Source organism: Cariama cristata, unplaced genomic scaffold (assembly GCF_000690535.1).
Source record: "Cariama cristata isolate BGI_N322 unplaced genomic scaffold, ASM69053v1 scaffold32883, whole genome shotgun sequence".
NCBI lineage: Eukaryota > Metazoa > Chordata > Aves > Cariamiformes > Cariamidae > Cariama > Cariama cristata.
Window position 1 is genome coordinate 21498 of NW_009609784.1, and position 17204 is coordinate 38701.

General features: G+C 37.1%; 1 protein-coding gene across 1 annotated transcript; it reads right to left on the bottom strand.

The window, feature by feature from the left end:
* Positions 1 to 1206: 1206 nt before the first annotated feature.
* CALB1 (calbindin 1, 28kDa) lies at positions 1207 to 13922 on the bottom strand (the record flags this gene model as incomplete). Its single annotated transcript, XM_009697625.1, has 9 exons — positions 1207 to 2261; positions 2675 to 2746; positions 2870 to 2923; positions 3012 to 3051; positions 3147 to 3202; positions 5631 to 5708; positions 8749 to 8805; positions 8894 to 8977; positions 13848 to 13922. Coding segments are annotated over 9 exons (630 nt in total), but the record flags the coding sequence as incomplete, so codon positions are not given.
* Between the last annotated feature and the right edge of the window lie 3282 nt (positions 13923 to 17204).

Genomic DNA, 17204 nt, shown 5'->3' on the forward strand with positions numbered 1-17204 from the left:
GTTTCCCAGAGAAGCTGTGGATGCCCCATCCCTGGGAGTGTTGAAGGCCAGGTTGGATGGGGCTTTGAGCAGCCTGGTCTGGTGGAAAGTGTCCCTGCCATGGTAAGGAGGTTGGAACTAGGTGATCTTTAAGATCCCTTCCAACCAAACCATTCTATGAGTCTGTGATCTTCCACTGTAATGATTTTAGCAGTCACATCATATTTTTACATACAAGTTTTGGGTTTTTTTCTTTACACTTTTGAAATGTTAAAATAAGGCAAAATCCAGGGTTTCAAGTGCACAGAACAATATCAATCATTTATTGTACTGATAGGCAGATTCACTGTTCCTTCACTTAACGTACAGAGTTGTATTTCACATTGCATCGAGAAAAGAGGAGAACAAGCAGGTGAGAAGTTAAATCACTGTGCGTGGAGTCGGAGTAAAGCAGCGAGAATGAGCTAGCTTAATCTTACTTTAATTCTTTTGTATTTTTTTTTTTTCAGCAAGACCCCATTCCGCACCACCTACTCCTTAACTTACCAAGGCTCAGACTGGGAAGAGCCCAAGGCCATTGGGCCATTCCTGAAATGGTATTTAATTGCCTTAGTTCACCTGAGGAATTCAAGGATTCATTTCAGTGGGAGTTCAGTGACTGTAATCTTGAAGGATCTGAGCCTCATTGTTTGAGACATATTTCCAATAAAATGCATTTGCTTCTGGTTGTTAAATAAGACACAGAGATGCATCTGGGAAGTTTTATATAGCTAATCTACTAACCTGGAATTACTTCTGAAACAGTTGTGCATGGAGGCAACAGAGGCTTATTGGCTTTAAGACACAGCCCAATTTCCTTCCTACACCAGTACATACTGGGAGCAATGGCCGGGATGTTCATGGAGTTATCTGGGTAAAGTAGAAAGGGAACCAGGCCAAAAAAATAAAGATGCAAGAAGAGAAGGCTGTTTCCATAGTGTAGTTCCCATTTAAAAAATACCTCTCTAGCATAATAAAAAGCAGAGCCCACCATGTAAACTAAATTTCTATATTGGTATAAAATCTGCACTAGATCTTTTGCTTCATTTAGTGTTAAATTTTAATACTATTATTATAGATCAGTAATTCAGTGTAAGATCCAAGGAGGCACATTTTTTTAAATTGTTGTTTTGTCCTTTACACAGTACAGAGAAAAGAATCCAGGAGATAGACAAACTAGACACCAACAATCTTAGGATATTAAATTTAATTATAGATTACACAGAATATGATGTAAAAACAGCAATTTACTAGAATAATTATAACCTGCAAAATGTGAAAATAGTTTAGAAAATGGATTGTCATATTCTCTGACACAGCAGTAGTCATGAAAGGTACACTTATAATATCATATGTTAATCTGTGTATTAACTATACTACCTGTCATTTAGCCAGGATTCCAAGACAGATTAAAGGCATTTATTTCTGAAGTGCCTATGTTTAAATTCAGTAAAGTTAAACAGCTAGATTGAAAACACTATTTTTTTTGTCAACTACTGTGTGGAGATCTATCCCGGATAAATGCTTTGTCTATATGCTATGAGTTCGTAATGAGAAGAGTAGTTGAAAAACTGCAGAGAGCACAGACCTGTAAGTGGGTGGTTTGACAACTGCGACAACAATTTCTTAGTGCCTTGTTAAATTTTGGAAATCAGACATGCCAACGTCTCTTTCCTTTTTCAGACCTAGATTGTATTTAATCTGAATTCATGTTTTGCATTTTAAAAAACCCAATTAGTTGTAATGGGGAAAGATACCTGTAGACCTTTTCGTTATGTAATTCAACAAGAAATGTTGCAAGTGTCAAAGGATATGATGACCACAGCAATGTCAGCAGGTTTAATTTTTTTCCAGCCGTGTTTATGAAAGCGAAAACAAAACCAACCCAAACATATTTTAGTTTCTTTTTAAATATACAGACTGGCCCAAACATAGACATTCTCTTTATCAATCTTATTGTTACAAAAACTGTACATTACAAACAGTGTAGAAACAAACTGAAAGGAATGTGCCACACATCCTGGCTAATTTTCTATATGCAGTTTAAAAATACAGCCTACTCCCTTATAGTGCACAGTTATTGTGTAGATAGAGTACATCACTAGTTAAGTGGACATGATAGAAGAGTTCTAGTTTTCCTCAGCACAGAGAATAAGAGCCAGTTCTGCTCGGTAAAGCTTTCCTCCATCAGACAAGGCCATGATGCTTTTCTTGTATGTCGCAAGGTTGTTAATGTCTAATTCCTATTTAAAGAACAGATAATGCTTTATAATCCTGTTTAGTTACCAGCATGAACAAGTTTGCTTCCAATGGCAGAAAATTAGGAAAAAAAAAAATGATATGCCCAGCCTGTCCAACAGTAACACATTGCAAATGTTGTTTATGTATTTGTATGTTATCCTTATTCTAGCCGTGTGTTAGATTGCTGATAGCTGATGTCTCAGAAGCAAGCTTTTGACAGTGTCACTGTGTAATCACAACTCCCCTAGTTCAGGATTTACACTGCTATGACTTCTGCCAAGATTTTTAGTTGTACTTTGACTTCAGGAATTATGACTTAGAAGCTCTATATTTATCTTAATAGGGTGGATTAAAGTGTCCTTAAAATCCAAATTAAATCTAATCTCTAAGAGGAAAAAAAGCCCTCTAGGATTACCTTTTTGTTCTTCTCACAGAGATCCTTCAGTAGTGCATCAAGTTCATTTTCATCTATATAGCCATTGCCATCCTGAAAAATAACATTAAAGATAATTTTAAACATTTCTTAGAGGTTACGGGTAGTTTTCCACCAATTCAGAAAATAAGTGCAATCCAACTACCCAATTAATAAAAAGTTTTTTTGAAGACTTACTTGATCATACATCTCAAAGGCTTTATTGAATTCTTTTGCACACATTTTGACACCCTAAATGCCAAAAGGGGAAAAAAATCCATTAATGACACCAGTTACATGTGATGGTAACAGGTTACCTTAAGAATGTGAGTATTCGTACCTGAAATTTAATAAGAAAATTTTCCTGTACAGGGAGTAGTCTTTGGAGAGAAAAAGCAAAGGTCAGAATATTTATCTGTTTTCATAACAGCGATTGTTACATGATATTTGTTGTGAAAAGAGACAGAAGACATACCTGGCCAGTTCAGTAAGCTCCAACTTTCCATCATTGTTTGCATCAAACATCCTGAGCTGAAAGAATATATAATTTTACATTACTAACCAAAATTAATCAAAATAATGAAGAAAACACTTCTTCAGAAAACTTAAATTCAATAAAATTTAGCCTTCATTTCATGCTGAAATGGTGGTCCCAGGTTTTAATCTGTCATATTTGCCATGTAATACATTTATTTAAAGTACTGATGAAGTAATTTATAGTAATTAATTCTACTGCAAAAGCCTGATAAGAAACCAGATGAACAATTCTGATTGGCCTGCTGTAAGGGAGGTCTTAACCGGCCTGCAGTGATGAATGTCCCATATGAGAAACGCACGTGTAATTATTTATAAATGAGAGGAGTGTTGACATGGTAACATTTTACTTTCACTTCATGTCATGATCTGATAAAAGCATCATTATTCTCTGTTCATAAAGGTGAAACAACAGTCGGGTAAAGTTCAGTAGAATATAAGGTATTCAATTCCTTAGAAAATAATAGACTTTTCATTCAATTGGCTGCTAGGCCTAAATATTTAAGTAAAGATCATGTTCTGTTTCTGTGATAAATTTAAAGAAAAGAGTGAACAGATGCTGTAGATGATCACATTTTGTTGATGATATGAAAATGTGAAATTAAATCTCTCCAAATAATTAAATTATATATTAATGTAATTTGACAAAATAACTGAATACTATTTCTAATCATTTTAATCACCCTATTGTATTAAAGTGTTTTCCTTTGAGGCCTTGAAAGGATGAGCTCCTGCTGCTTGAAAGGCACAAACAGCTTATATTCGTTATTAGAAGCAGGTGGAGATATTGCACCTGTGTGGGACTTCCTCTCACAGTTTTCATGTCTGTATAGTTCCATTTTTCTACTTTCAAGTATTATTTTGCCTTTGCTGTATAAAAAAAGTCACAAAAGCAGCAAACTGTACAAAACATTGTTAGACATTGTACTGAAAACACCACCACCCACACTCCATCCCGTCACTTTCAATCACAGTAATTTTAGATGTAATTTTTAGATAAGAGGAAAAGCGACATCCTGTACTAAGTGTATATCCTTTCAAAGATAGAATTAATGCCGTGAAAAAAGACCTAATTTCACTTGGTTAATACACAATAAATGGCAAAGGAGACCAGAAATGAGACCAATTTTATAAACGTTTATTTCTACGTAACACCCTGGTTCCTTTTAACACTTCCTTTCCTTATATAAAAGCATCTGCCTTGCACGCATTTCCCATGAAAGGAGATTTGCATTTGGGGGAGGTAAGCAGTGGCAGCTGTGAAGTCAACATATTTTGTATTTTGATGAGTTGTTAGTGGCTGGCTCTGCCTGCCTGCAGCTGCTCAGGACCATATGTTTTCTATTAGTTGTCTTTTCTAGTTTCTGAGGAGATTACGGGAGAGATGTCCTTGTATTTTTGTTCTTACTGCTGTTAATTCTTTGTCATTGTGTCTCTCTGCAGAGGCCAGAACTCAGAGCACACTTCAAGATGAAGGTCAAAAAACTCCCTGAATGAAAAGGATACATATTCTTTTCACCAGTGAATAAGCAGTGACAATTCTAGGTAAATGGTTTATACTGGTGCAACAAACCAGCAGAATTTTTCTAAGAGAAATACAAATTTTGATCAGCCATTCTCAGGCCAGTTTGAGGGCTAGTGTGTTTACCTAGCACATTTTTGATTGCTAAAAGTACTTTAGGATGAAACCAAGCTGGTAAATACAAAAAATGTAGTGTTATACATTGCCTGAAGACAAGAATTCTGAGTCATTTTTTTCTTGAAATGTCCACTCAGAAGGCAATACTGATCCTTACCATGGAGCACTATAGCGGTGGGATGGAAGGAGTGCCCCAAGGATAGGCTGATTTAAGGCCAGGGAAGCGATAGTTCTGTTCTAGTGTTTGTCTAAAACATCAGTTTCCCCTTCTTGAAGCAGGGGGAGAAGAGTGAGATGTTTGTAAATCTGGTAAGAAGCAACCATGCAGTGATGGCTTTTAAGACAAGAGATGGACACCACAGCACTGCAATAAGGTAAAACATAGAAAGTAACCCCAAATTAATTAGATCTAAACATAATAATGTAATTATAACAGGTACAATTTTTCTCCTATGAACTGTGAAGACTTCAGTTTTACAACTAATGGCACAGGGAAGCAGAATAGGGGAAAATACTAAGGTATGGTCTAATATTATACAAATACCAAGAAAAGTCAAAATTCCTGAGCTTTTTTTTAAGCAGCACTGAAAACTGCCCATCAGAGCTCTGTAGCTGCAGAAGTACTTGCAGTGCAAGATGGCACAGGTGTCTTTCTGTTGCAATGACATAGTTAGCCTGACTAGGACCTGGTGGGTCTCCAAGTCGTTTGGAGCCTTCCAGTGGCTAAAGATAAACAGAGTTTGTATTAATCCAGTCTTGATGAAATATGCCTGTAAATAGTCTTACCATTATTTCTGTGTATTCTGTTAGCTTTGAGTCTTCAATCTGCTTATTTGCTTTCTGTAATAAGTCTTTCAAGAAACTCTGTTAAAATAAATAGAAGAGTAATAGGTGAATTTTTATCCACAGTATAAAATTCTTGATTTGCTAACTTCAGATTAAAGTAATGGGAAATACTATTTCACTCCCACTTTAGTATTTACTGCTGAAGTTCCAAGTAAGTATGAAAAGAAGTAGTAATTAACAGCTAAGAATATAACAGTTTCTTTTGATCAATTCAAGTATATTGCACAGTTTTATTTGGAAAAAGTGACTCATAAAACTTTCTGCGTTGTATGCCATTTGTTGTATTGTGAATTTGGAAAAAATAGTTTGGCTTTCAAGTATACTGCTTCCTAATCAGCTCTATCAATAAACTAAACTAATTAACCTTGAATCTCCTTGAAAACTTGGATGCCTAATCACTTCTTGCAATGTAGGAACAGTTTTACAGAAAAGATCAATGATTAATCAAGTTTTATCCTTGCCTATGGCAGTACCCGATGCTAGAAGTGAATGTTAACCTACATTGCTCCTTCCTACCGTGTATTTTAAATGTGTGCAGCCAGTTTCATAGCATTTTTTTTGAATGAGAATTTGATATAGTATCATGTGACTTGACACACCAGCCATTTTTACTTAAAAAAATAAGATTTTTTTCCACCCATTTGGTGATTTAAATTTCTGTACTACATCTGTGACATTAAAAAAGAGAGATATCAATTTATTTAACAAGGGCATTACAAGACCTGAGATGTCTGTATGCCTGCCAGTGCTCAATGGAGTACCTAATTACTGTCATCAGTTCAAGTTTCGTTGTCTTTGTGGAATTTTGGGTGACATTTCAAGATAGAAAATTGGGTAGCTCATAAGAAAATCTATTTGTACATGGATGACATTCTCAAATTTGAATGCAGCTATATGACTAATACCCACTAGAGTTCTAATCAGACCCCCTCTGTGCTGGAGGGCCTTCCTGGTAGCTTGTATACAAAGAACATGAGTAAAATGTTGTAAATGGACATTACGGAGACATGCTTAATCTTGCATGCTTTGATGGAAAATAGAACTGGAAAGTACATTGAAAGGCTATCCAGTCCATCTCCGTGTCTCAAGAAAGGATCATCTATATCTAAACTTCCTGAGTTACTGTCTGATCTGAGCTATTGCCAAACCTTTCCTAAATATAGGCAGTGATGGAGAGTCTGCCCCTTAGACAACGTATTCCACTGCTGTTACTATTGTTAGAAAGTTTTCCTGATTTCTAGCTTAAATTTCTTTTACAAAGTTGCAAGTGGGTGTACTCCTTACATAGCAAATAGTTAAAATGTTTGGACTTGTCAAGAAATACTGATCTAAAAATAAAACTGGACATTTATGTCTTATTTTCAACATGTTAAAATGGCCTGTTTCTCTGAGGCAGACAAAATCTCGCAGCACAAGAGAAATGGGACCATTGGGGATCCAGTTAAAATGTCTTCATTCTTCAGCTGGTCCTCAATCAGCCTTGCCTTTTTAAGTATATTTTGAATTATAACAGCTGGCAACAGTCCTTAAGGCATCATCTAACAGCTGGAGAGTTCTCAAGTGCTGCGTGCGTGGCCTCCTCCTGATCCTACCAACTTTAGGTACACCAACCTGCTGTGACCAGCCCACGGAAGAACGGGCTCACCTGCCTGAGGGTTGCCTTGAGGTAGGATCCTCGGCAAACGTCGCACAGATACCACACTCAAAGAGGAATGAAAAAGGAAAAAAGATGTGAATTGTCTGATGTGGATTCCTCTTCTGAACAGAAGAGCTGTAAGGATTTTGGACAGTTTGATTTCCCAGTGCTTTAGGTAGTAGAGCTTATGCAGTTCTTCTTTAGAATACCACATAGGGGAAAAATAGTCCAAATTAGATGGATAAACACTGCTGGGTTCTTTCTCTTGCTATGAATTGTTTTGATTCCTCTGAATTTAAAGCTACAGTAATGTATCAAGTGCAATTGAACTGTGGAAAACGGCACCTTTCTATTCAGAGGCTGTTGTATATGAGCATCTCTCCTATGAGGAAAGGCTGAGAGAGCTGGGACTGTTCAGCCTGGAGAAGAGGAGGCTCAGGGGGACCTCATCAATGTATCTAAATACTTCAAGGGAGGGTGCAAAGAGGAGGGAGCCAGGCTGGTGCCCAGTGAGAGGACCAAAGGCAATGGGCACACAGTGAAACACAGCAGGTTCCCTCTGAACATCAGGAAACTGTGAGGGTGACCGAGCACTGGCACAGGTTGCCCAGGGAGGTTGTGGAGTCTCCATCCTTGGAGATATTCAAAAGCCATCTGGATGTGGTCCTAGGCAACCAGCTCTGGATGGCCCTGCTTGAGCAGGGGGTTAGACCAGATGACCTCCAGAGGTCCTGCCAACCATGCTGTGATTCTGTGACTCTGTGATTCAGCATCTACAAATTGCTACTAGTTTTATGACTAGGGAGGTAAATCGCTCTAGCTTTAAGGTTTGTTAACTCTGCAAGGCTGAGATGGCTAATGGAATAATCTTAATTCTGCTCCTATTTGCGCATATTAAAGCTGTTACCAAAATCCCACCAAGTTAACCAAGCAGGGGCAACACAGTTCCATTTGTGTTAGCCTAACAGTATTACAGTGGAAACTGTAGCGTTACATCATACTTGAGAAAGCACAATCTGTCCAGCAGCATAGTGATTAATGGTAGTGATGCCCCTAGGAAAAAACAAAAAACTAAAAACCAGCCCTTCTCCCTAATATACCAAAAAAAGAGCAACATATCTCTCAGAGGCCTATCTTGCTGTCGTAATCTTTCTTACTTCTAAGCTCAAGTACCTGCTACCCTGAGTCACTTGAGACAAACATTGATCTGAATTAAAACACGTTTTAAAAAACATTGATCAGATTAGAGTTTCATTTTAAATAATTTACTGGTGATAAAAACATCAGCTAATCATATTGCTTTTCGGTCATGTTTGAAATGCAAAAACATGCACGGGTGGGTATCTGAAGAAACAGAGAGCGGCACAGGCTGTAATCCAACGCCTGTTCTCATGTCGTGCATACTCATAGATATCAGTTTACCTTAAGTTCCTCAGAATCAATGAAGCCGCTGTGGTCGCTGTCATATTTTCTCCATGTCTGCAATCAGAACGTGAATGCTTTAATTATATGTTTATGGCAAGCGGGTCTTGGATGATTTTACAAAAGGTAACTTTTCATACTGTACCTGCATGAAGTCTTCACTTGACTTTAGCTGCTGGCATCTGAAGAACAACAGGAAATTCTCTTCCGTCGGTAATACCTGAGCAAGCTGTAACAGAATTTAAGAAAGATTAATTTTTGATTCTTCATTAGGCCAACTGAGCCTGTAAAAAGCATGAAACTTTTTAAAATGGTATGAAATTCTTTGTGTTCATACTGCCCTATTGTGGCCCCATAGGAAGCTTCATCCTTTTAGCTGAAAGTTTTGAAAGATGCCTCTGAAAGGCCTCTGGCTTAAAGCTTTGCCATATTCATCAAGGTCAGACAGAACTGAGCTCTGAGAGACGGGAGTAAGACAGCACTTTACCGAAGGGGTAGCTGGGGAAAGAGGGGAAAAAATTCACCCATGCAGAGTGAGGATCTGTGGTGAAAACCTTGGAATCATCACAAAGAGAAAGCATAATTCGAGGACATGTAGAGGATAAGTGTGAGGGACCATGAATTAAGGCAGCTCGGAAAATAGACTACTCGCAGATACTGAGGAAGAGGAAGAAGAGAGGGGAACGCTGACATGAAGAACACATGTAAGGTAAACAGAAAAATACATGGAAAAGCCAGGAGAAAAAAAGAAAGTGGGGAGGGTAAGGTGATGGCAACCGGTGATCATTTGTCAGGCACAGAGATGTGTTCAAGAAGAGCTATAAATACCAGAAAGAAATCAAAAGGGCTTTTAGCCCTGCAAAATCAGGGGTGGTTCTTCCAATGCCTCTGCTCTACAAAAGGCTTTTTTAAAATCAGACATTATTGTACTGATTATTGAAAATGCTCATTTACTATAACTCGATTTTGGCAAGTGACAAATGTAGAAGATGGAGAGTATGCTGTATAATTTAATGTAAAATCATGATTTGTTTTTAACAAAAGCATAATATTTTTTTCTGTCCTCAAAATGTATGAAATGTGTTTTGATTAAAGAAAACTTTTTCCTTGAAGAATAGACCAGCTGTGCTTACTAGGAAGAGAAAATGGAGAAAGACAGATTTCTTAGTGGCATTCTTTTATGAAAAATGACATCTGCAGACTTCCTGGAGGCCCATCTTAAAATTTTGATTCAAATTTTTGTTTTTCTGCATTCATTTCACACCCTCGAATCCCTCGTTTTGTCTGTTTCAGTGCTATTGTCTAATTGCTCAGGCTTTTTCCTTGGGTTGCAGCGGGGCGGTAGGTGAGTTCAGCTCTCCCTCTCACCCAACAGGCACAACAAGGGCATGGAGACAGATCTCTTGTTTCTCTAAAATTATTTGTGCAAGGAATCAGTTACATTCTTCAAGTGCTGGTACAACTGAAAAGACACATCAGACTACTCTCCTTACAGAAATGGTGCAGCTGATGACAGGCTGTCAGGCCTGTCAGAGCGTTCTGAGTGCTTTTGCTAAATGGCTGAAGACCAAATCAAATCAACTTAAACAATGTGTTTTCGTCAGCAGCTTTCGAAACCTACTCCATTATAAACAGCATATACACATGTGGGTAAGTACATGTTGATAATTACGCAATAGCTGTATGTGCGTAACTTTGTGCTGATTTATGGAAAAATTTCTTATTTCTCCCATGACAGGGGAGCTTTGATTTTTAGAGTACATTCCCACTCAGCAACAAACGTTGAATGGAAGAACTGATTATACATAATAAGCAGAGTTTGGGGGAAGGGACTGATTATGACAATGGGAAAGGATTTACCTATGTGGAAATTGTAAATAAAATGTCATTCATGGGATCTCTATAGCTAACTCTGGTGAATTTTGCAAGGGCACTGTAAAATAGTACAAGGTGCAAGGATAAATGTAAAATAGTAACTTTCCAAAGAATCACTAAGAGCTTACTAGCAGTACCAAACTGTATTTGAGGTACAGAATGTATTACCTCTGGAAGAAAATTACCTTGTTTTAAGCTGTGCCTCTCACTGTTTGTAAGTCATCGGGAAAGCACAGGCTTTTACATTATGAAGATGTAGTACCTCAATATCCAATATTATCTCAGGCTTCTGCCAAAAAATGCCTTTCTTGTTTTCTTTCTTTTGTACCCTTTAGCGTAATTGAAACAATATAGCTAAAGGGGAGTCCAGTTCTCCAAGCTCGTGCATCAAACAACATTAAATTGCTTTATGTGGAAAACTGCGTTATTCAGGGATGAGGAGATCATGTGGAAACTGGCTCAACTTCCCAGTCCCAGTTATACCACTACAAAGAGGAAAGGTGGAAACCTGGTGCTATTTCTAATCACGTCTTCTTTGTGAAGACAAGCGTAAGGGCACTCCATGAGCATGTTTGAGCAAGAGGACAGACCACTGTGAGTTCATGTATGACAGCAACAGCAGTTTAGTGAGCATTTCTGTAAGCTCTGCTGCTTTTATGGAGAATGTTGGCTATTCCTGCATCATGAGCAATAGAGGACAACCACAAAGACTGAGACTGGCATGACTCCTCTCTGCTCAGCTGCAGGCTGAGGTACGTCTTTATGGGTTACCTAGCCAAAAAAATACTCTCAGTACTTAAAACAATATCAGAACTATTTTCTAGAAATCATTCTCTAAGTAAATTCTGTTGATATTTAATGCTATTTAAAATTCCTTTCACCTAGTACAGTGAATTTGCTTTTTAAAATCCTATAGTAGAGAATGGGAGTGCAAAGAATATTTTAGGCTAATAAGTGGTTATTTTTGTGGCAGCAGTAAGCTTCAAATAATTTGAATGTGGAATTACCACAGTCCTGAGTTTCAAAACCTTGGGTTTTGCATCCACATTTTAGTGAAAGCGTTGATCTGAATGAGTACAAAAGGTGAATTAAACATCCCTTACACAATGACAAGCAAGTGGGCAGGTCAGAGACTGCCTTTAGCTGCAGGGCACTGGATAAAAGCTAGTGAACCGACTGCAGTGTGCTTGCAAAGACAGAATCAACACTTAATCTGAGCTGAAAATCCACTCCTTCCTCTGTGAAGCCATTCAGGCCTCCTCTTTATCTCAGTCAACAGACTTTTCCTGAAAACTCGTTATTCGCTAGGACTTTTTCTGTCAGGTGCCGGGGTTTTCATTATGATGGCTAAGAGTCTGAATGGCTTTACACAAGGTTTTTTAAACAATATTGATACCCTTTTTCCGAAAAATTATTTGATGCACTATGTAAATGGGAGCAAGCTGGAATTGCTGGACATTTTTATTTATAAGGAAGGAGAACTGAGTCCAAATACCAACTTTAATATCATACTGCTTTGCAGGTACAACAATTTTGTCTGAGTCCCATCAGCACTTTCCAAATCAAGCTTCATGCTGATGTTAGTGAAATAAAATATAGCTATTGGGTTAGGAAGCTGCTCTATTAAGGGAGAAAGTCCCTTCAGTCACTGAGCTGAGTACTGTCACTATTCAATGGCTTCCGTGGATGCGGAGCATGCTTGGCACTTCACTGGGGGTGGTGAGCACCGTACCATATCAGGCCATATTGGCTTTGCTCACCTTTACCCATTAAGTCAACAGCAGAATCAGAAATAGAATTTTGAAAGGTAAAACTTTCAGTTATCTTTCCTAAGTGAAGAAACACAGTCTTTTTCAGGCACTGTCTACACAGTCTTCTTGCATCCAATGCTTGCTATTACACATATTCAAAAATACTTAATTAAATAGGATTCTTCAATACCAAATGAATAAACATTTGTTAGTCCAAACCCAAACAATTTGTTAGTCCAAATAAACAGTAGCGCTTTTTAGATGCAGAACTATTTGATCAATGCTAAGTATTGTCAAAAGATGCATATTTAAAAATCAGTTATAGCTGCAAGTGAAACAAACTGTTCGTATTTCCATGGTAGCTTAGTCATAATTACATATGCATTTAAACAAGTATATGCAATTCAGACACATGACAGGAGAAAAGATACCCTGAAATGACCTATTATATCAGCCGTGATACTTCCTATTGACTTTTACAGATTCTCCTCAGTCCTCTATTTTAAAATTAGCTACTGACCCAAAGTTGGTCACTGTAGAAATGTTGCAGACCTGGCTTGCTTCCAGCTGTTTCTTAATTAGCTCTCTAGGTCAGATTTCTTATTATCAGAAAAAAATATATAATAGCACTTAATAATAAAACCGCAGTCTCACTGCAGTCAGTGTGACATAAAGGAGTTGTCGATTTAGGCTTGAAAAAGTGACTTCTCAAGCTGTAACCCAGCGAACTCTCCTTTTTGACTTGCAGCACTGAAGAGTGAGAGTGAGAGAAAACACGATGGTTCCCCCCTTCCTAGCAAGTTACCTAAATTATACAATTGTTGAGCAGCTGTACGTGCAGAAGGAGTTGGTTATCTTTACCCTCTTTAGAAAGCGGAAGTAAGGAACAGGGGAATTTTCTGCCTGAGGTTCTGTTAAACTTCAACAAAGGAACTCATAAGAAATCCTGATCTTTCACAAGTTGGATCACAACTACTATTAAAATTTTGTTTAAATTTGATATGATTAACGTGCTCTCTTACTATATATGGTTTTTTTAGAATAGATTACATACAGTGATTGCCCAATTGCATTCACCTGTGTGTTATCCTCACTATAGGAGTGGTGACAGAGCACTAGTTCAAAATCATAGGTAGAAATAAATCACATTACCTTTCACAATTTCAATTTCTAAAATAGATCTCTTATCTGCTTTGCAGGAAAACTAAATAGCTGTTGATGCTTATTTGTACTGAATAAAGCGTGCAAAGATAAATGAAGTGTAGTGAAATGTCTGGAGAGGGCTAAGGAATACCTTTCTGTTAATGAAAAAATTCTATTAGCAAAAAAAATACTAAAGGTCTTAAGATAGAGGAATAAATTTTCTGTGTAACTAAAAATCCAAAATATTTACATATTATGCTCAGATTGTTCTGTGCTAAATGTATTTTCAAGTAAACACGCCAGTCCTTTGTTATAAAGTAACTGTCTTACCTCAACTATTCCTATTTTTCCATCAGTAGTCTTCCCATATTGGTCCACAAAAGCTTTCATTTCGGGTGTTAAATCCTACAAAGTTACAATGAGAGAATCATTACTTTAAGTTACAGAGAAACATACGTAAACTTACTTGAATATTCTGTTAGTTGCCAAATAATATGCTACGTTTAATGAAGTACTCACACTCATTGCAGCTAGATTCCTCAAATTTAAATGAAACTGAGCAATTTTTAATCATGAATAATGTCATTGTGATAACTTCTACTTCCTAAGGAATTATATTATAATCAGCATGAATGATTGGCATCTAAATACTTAGAACTCCTATTTTAGTTTACAGAATGAAAAAATTATAAAGACAGATGTGTTGGAAGATGTGTATAACAGCTCCTTTGTTTAAGAGGATGACAGTGAAGTTCATACGCAATTATTAGTCAATTCTCTCAGTTTTCCTTTTTAAATTAGTAACTTGAAGGCAGTGCAAAATCTTTCAAAATAAGGAACATTTCAGTATAATACATCTGAACACCAAAATAGCCTTTCCACATCTTTGAGTGGATTTTTCCTGAACAATGGATGCTATTTTAGCCCTAAAAGAACTCATCACGGTATCATATTTTCACTGTTCTCTATTGGGTTATCATAGAAACAGAGTCAAAATGTCACTGCTGAAATGTAGAGAGGAAGATTCAGGAGGGAGAAAACTTTGAGCAGTACCTTAAATCTGACAGAGTAAAGCCGGTATAATTGTTCTTCATATAAATTCTGGTCCCTGCTATACATCTGTTCTCTAAAGGCTATCCTCGCTCTAAGCTATGGCAAAGGTCCCAGCCTTGGGGTGAATATCTAAATATTTGATTTCACACTTCAACTTGGCTTGCCTCGTTTTGATGTGAGCTGCCATCAACCTTCAATACTGATTAAACTTTTAACTTTCTTTGTATTTTTTACAGGTGTGAGCCAGTAAAACCATGCGGCAAGAATCAGGACCTCAGTTATATTAAAACAATGGACAATTCTATGGTTATAGATGAAGATACAGCAGTCTTTGGAAATTAAAGGTTTAGTTACTGTAATAGATCTGATTATATAGGACCTAAGTGATTCTCTCACTGGAGACACAGGGAGCCTCAGCTGTACAAAGTCTGTTGTAGTTTGTCCCAAATTTCAACTACCAAAGCTAACTAAAATGTCAGTTCCTTGTAGCGGATACAATCATGGCCTAGTATCCTATTTCTGTCAAAGTCATCCATGGCAGGTTAGTAATTTGCCATGGCTTTAATTAGAGATGGGGTTATTAATACAATGCACTTCAATGTCACCTTTCATCTAATGATCCCAAAGTGGGGACAAGTTTGCTTAGCAGATAGAATGGAGAATTTATACACCTGGATTTTAATTAGACCTGGTTAAATATATTACTAATCTTTCTAATAGCAGCTCTGCAGTGCCAGACAGTGTCCAGCCATTGAAGGAGGCACAGCGGATTACAGGTTAAACAAAACAGGACGTTTGTCCTCTAGTGCATTATTCAGAAACGTTTTTGTTTTTTTTTTCCCCCATGTTCACTTCACTTGCTCTTGAGCTGCTTGATGAGCTATTCGAGTTATATTATTCAAATAAATATTATCAGTCAAAAAAACTTGCCTAAATTTCACCAAGTCTAGTCCTAAACTCGATAAAGATGCTGTGCTCAATGTTTGAAATTAAGAAATTAGCCCTTCACAGTGCTCAGTGTTTGGAGTTAAGAAACTAGTCTTTCACACCTCAGTCTCCCCTTTTAAAACTTGAGACACTTATCCAACCAAGTGGAGCTCTAGGAAAAAGTGCCTTTTCCAATACAATTTGAAAATGTAAGGATAGATGGCACTACAGAAACACTTACATGATTGTATTCATAAACATCTATTAAATCACATATTTCTGTGGAGAAATATTGTCTTCATCTATATATGCAGAGAAAGTGAGAAACAGATGTGGAATAGCTCGGCCAAGATCCACCTATTGACCCTTGATCAACCTCTGTGTTAGTCACTTATACCCCACAGCCTCTTTTGGCAACTGGCATACCTAAATAGAGAACGTATTGCATGAAAGTGGGGCACAACAAATGGAAGCTACGCTTATATACTTATATAGCTTTTATCTTTAAAAAAGAGGCAGTTTTTTCAACATGCCTGAAAATATATCACATCAATTCACTATTTACTATAATGCATGAAGCAAAAAGATGTACTGTTACCAGAGAAAAGCCCAAGCCCTAAAACCTCTACGTACACATCCACCCTTTGGGGCTAGCATGAATCAGGCTGCACACTACTGCTCCATCTGAGAAAAAGCAACTGTGAAAGTACAGGCTTACTGAGTGGATTAATAAAAGGATTAGAATTAGAACATAATTAGAACAGTTCTATAGTTGGGAAGAATATTGGGAAACATTAAACCATCCTATTCGATGACAGAATCAATGTGATTCTTTAATGCATATGGCATGACTGATGTAAAATCCAGCTATGAAGAATGCATAATTGAATATTTCAAAAATAGTGAGCAGGAGAGTGACCTGAAATGCAGAAGCTAATGATGACAAAGAAGCTTTGGGGTGTTAAAAGAAGGACAGCCAAGGAAATGACATATAACCTACACTAGTTTCTCAATGTGTCCCTTCTGGCAAAAGAATAGAAATTCGAAGCTACTGAATTAGTATCCCGTGAGACAAGACACGAATTAATGAGATGCTTGTTTGGCAAATGAGCCTTCAAATCTAAGAATCAGCTTAGATTTGAAACCTAAGATGATATATATCCATACTCCAGAGCCAATAGACCAAGTCCTGAATTTGATGTTGCTACTGTAGATTGCTCTTTTCAGCAGAACACTCCAAAGATAGATGTGAAACAGACAAATGGGAAAGGAAAACTAATTGAACACCTAAGCATTTTTAAAATATAGTGTGAGATACATGCAGAGGTTATTAAAAAACAAAGCAGCATAAATTATTAAATTTTTAGCAGATAAGAATAATCCTGTAAGGTTTTTCTGTGTTACTTTGAGCAGGCTCTGTTTTTAATAAGAGATGCGCACTTACTTTGAGAGAGAAAAGAATCCCATCTTAAAATTACAATTTTTTTAAAGTGACTGAATAATACACCAGCATTTCTACTAAGAATGCCGTTCATACTAAATATGCACAGGCTTTAATATCTTCTTTCTAATGGACACACTTAAGTTTCCTGCACTTCAGTATAGAAGAGAGATTTGTTCTGTTGCAATACTTGAAAGGTATTGAAGTTGTGTTTAATCTTTACTGTCCAAAAGAAAAAAATTAGACTTTTTCCATCTAAAAAACAC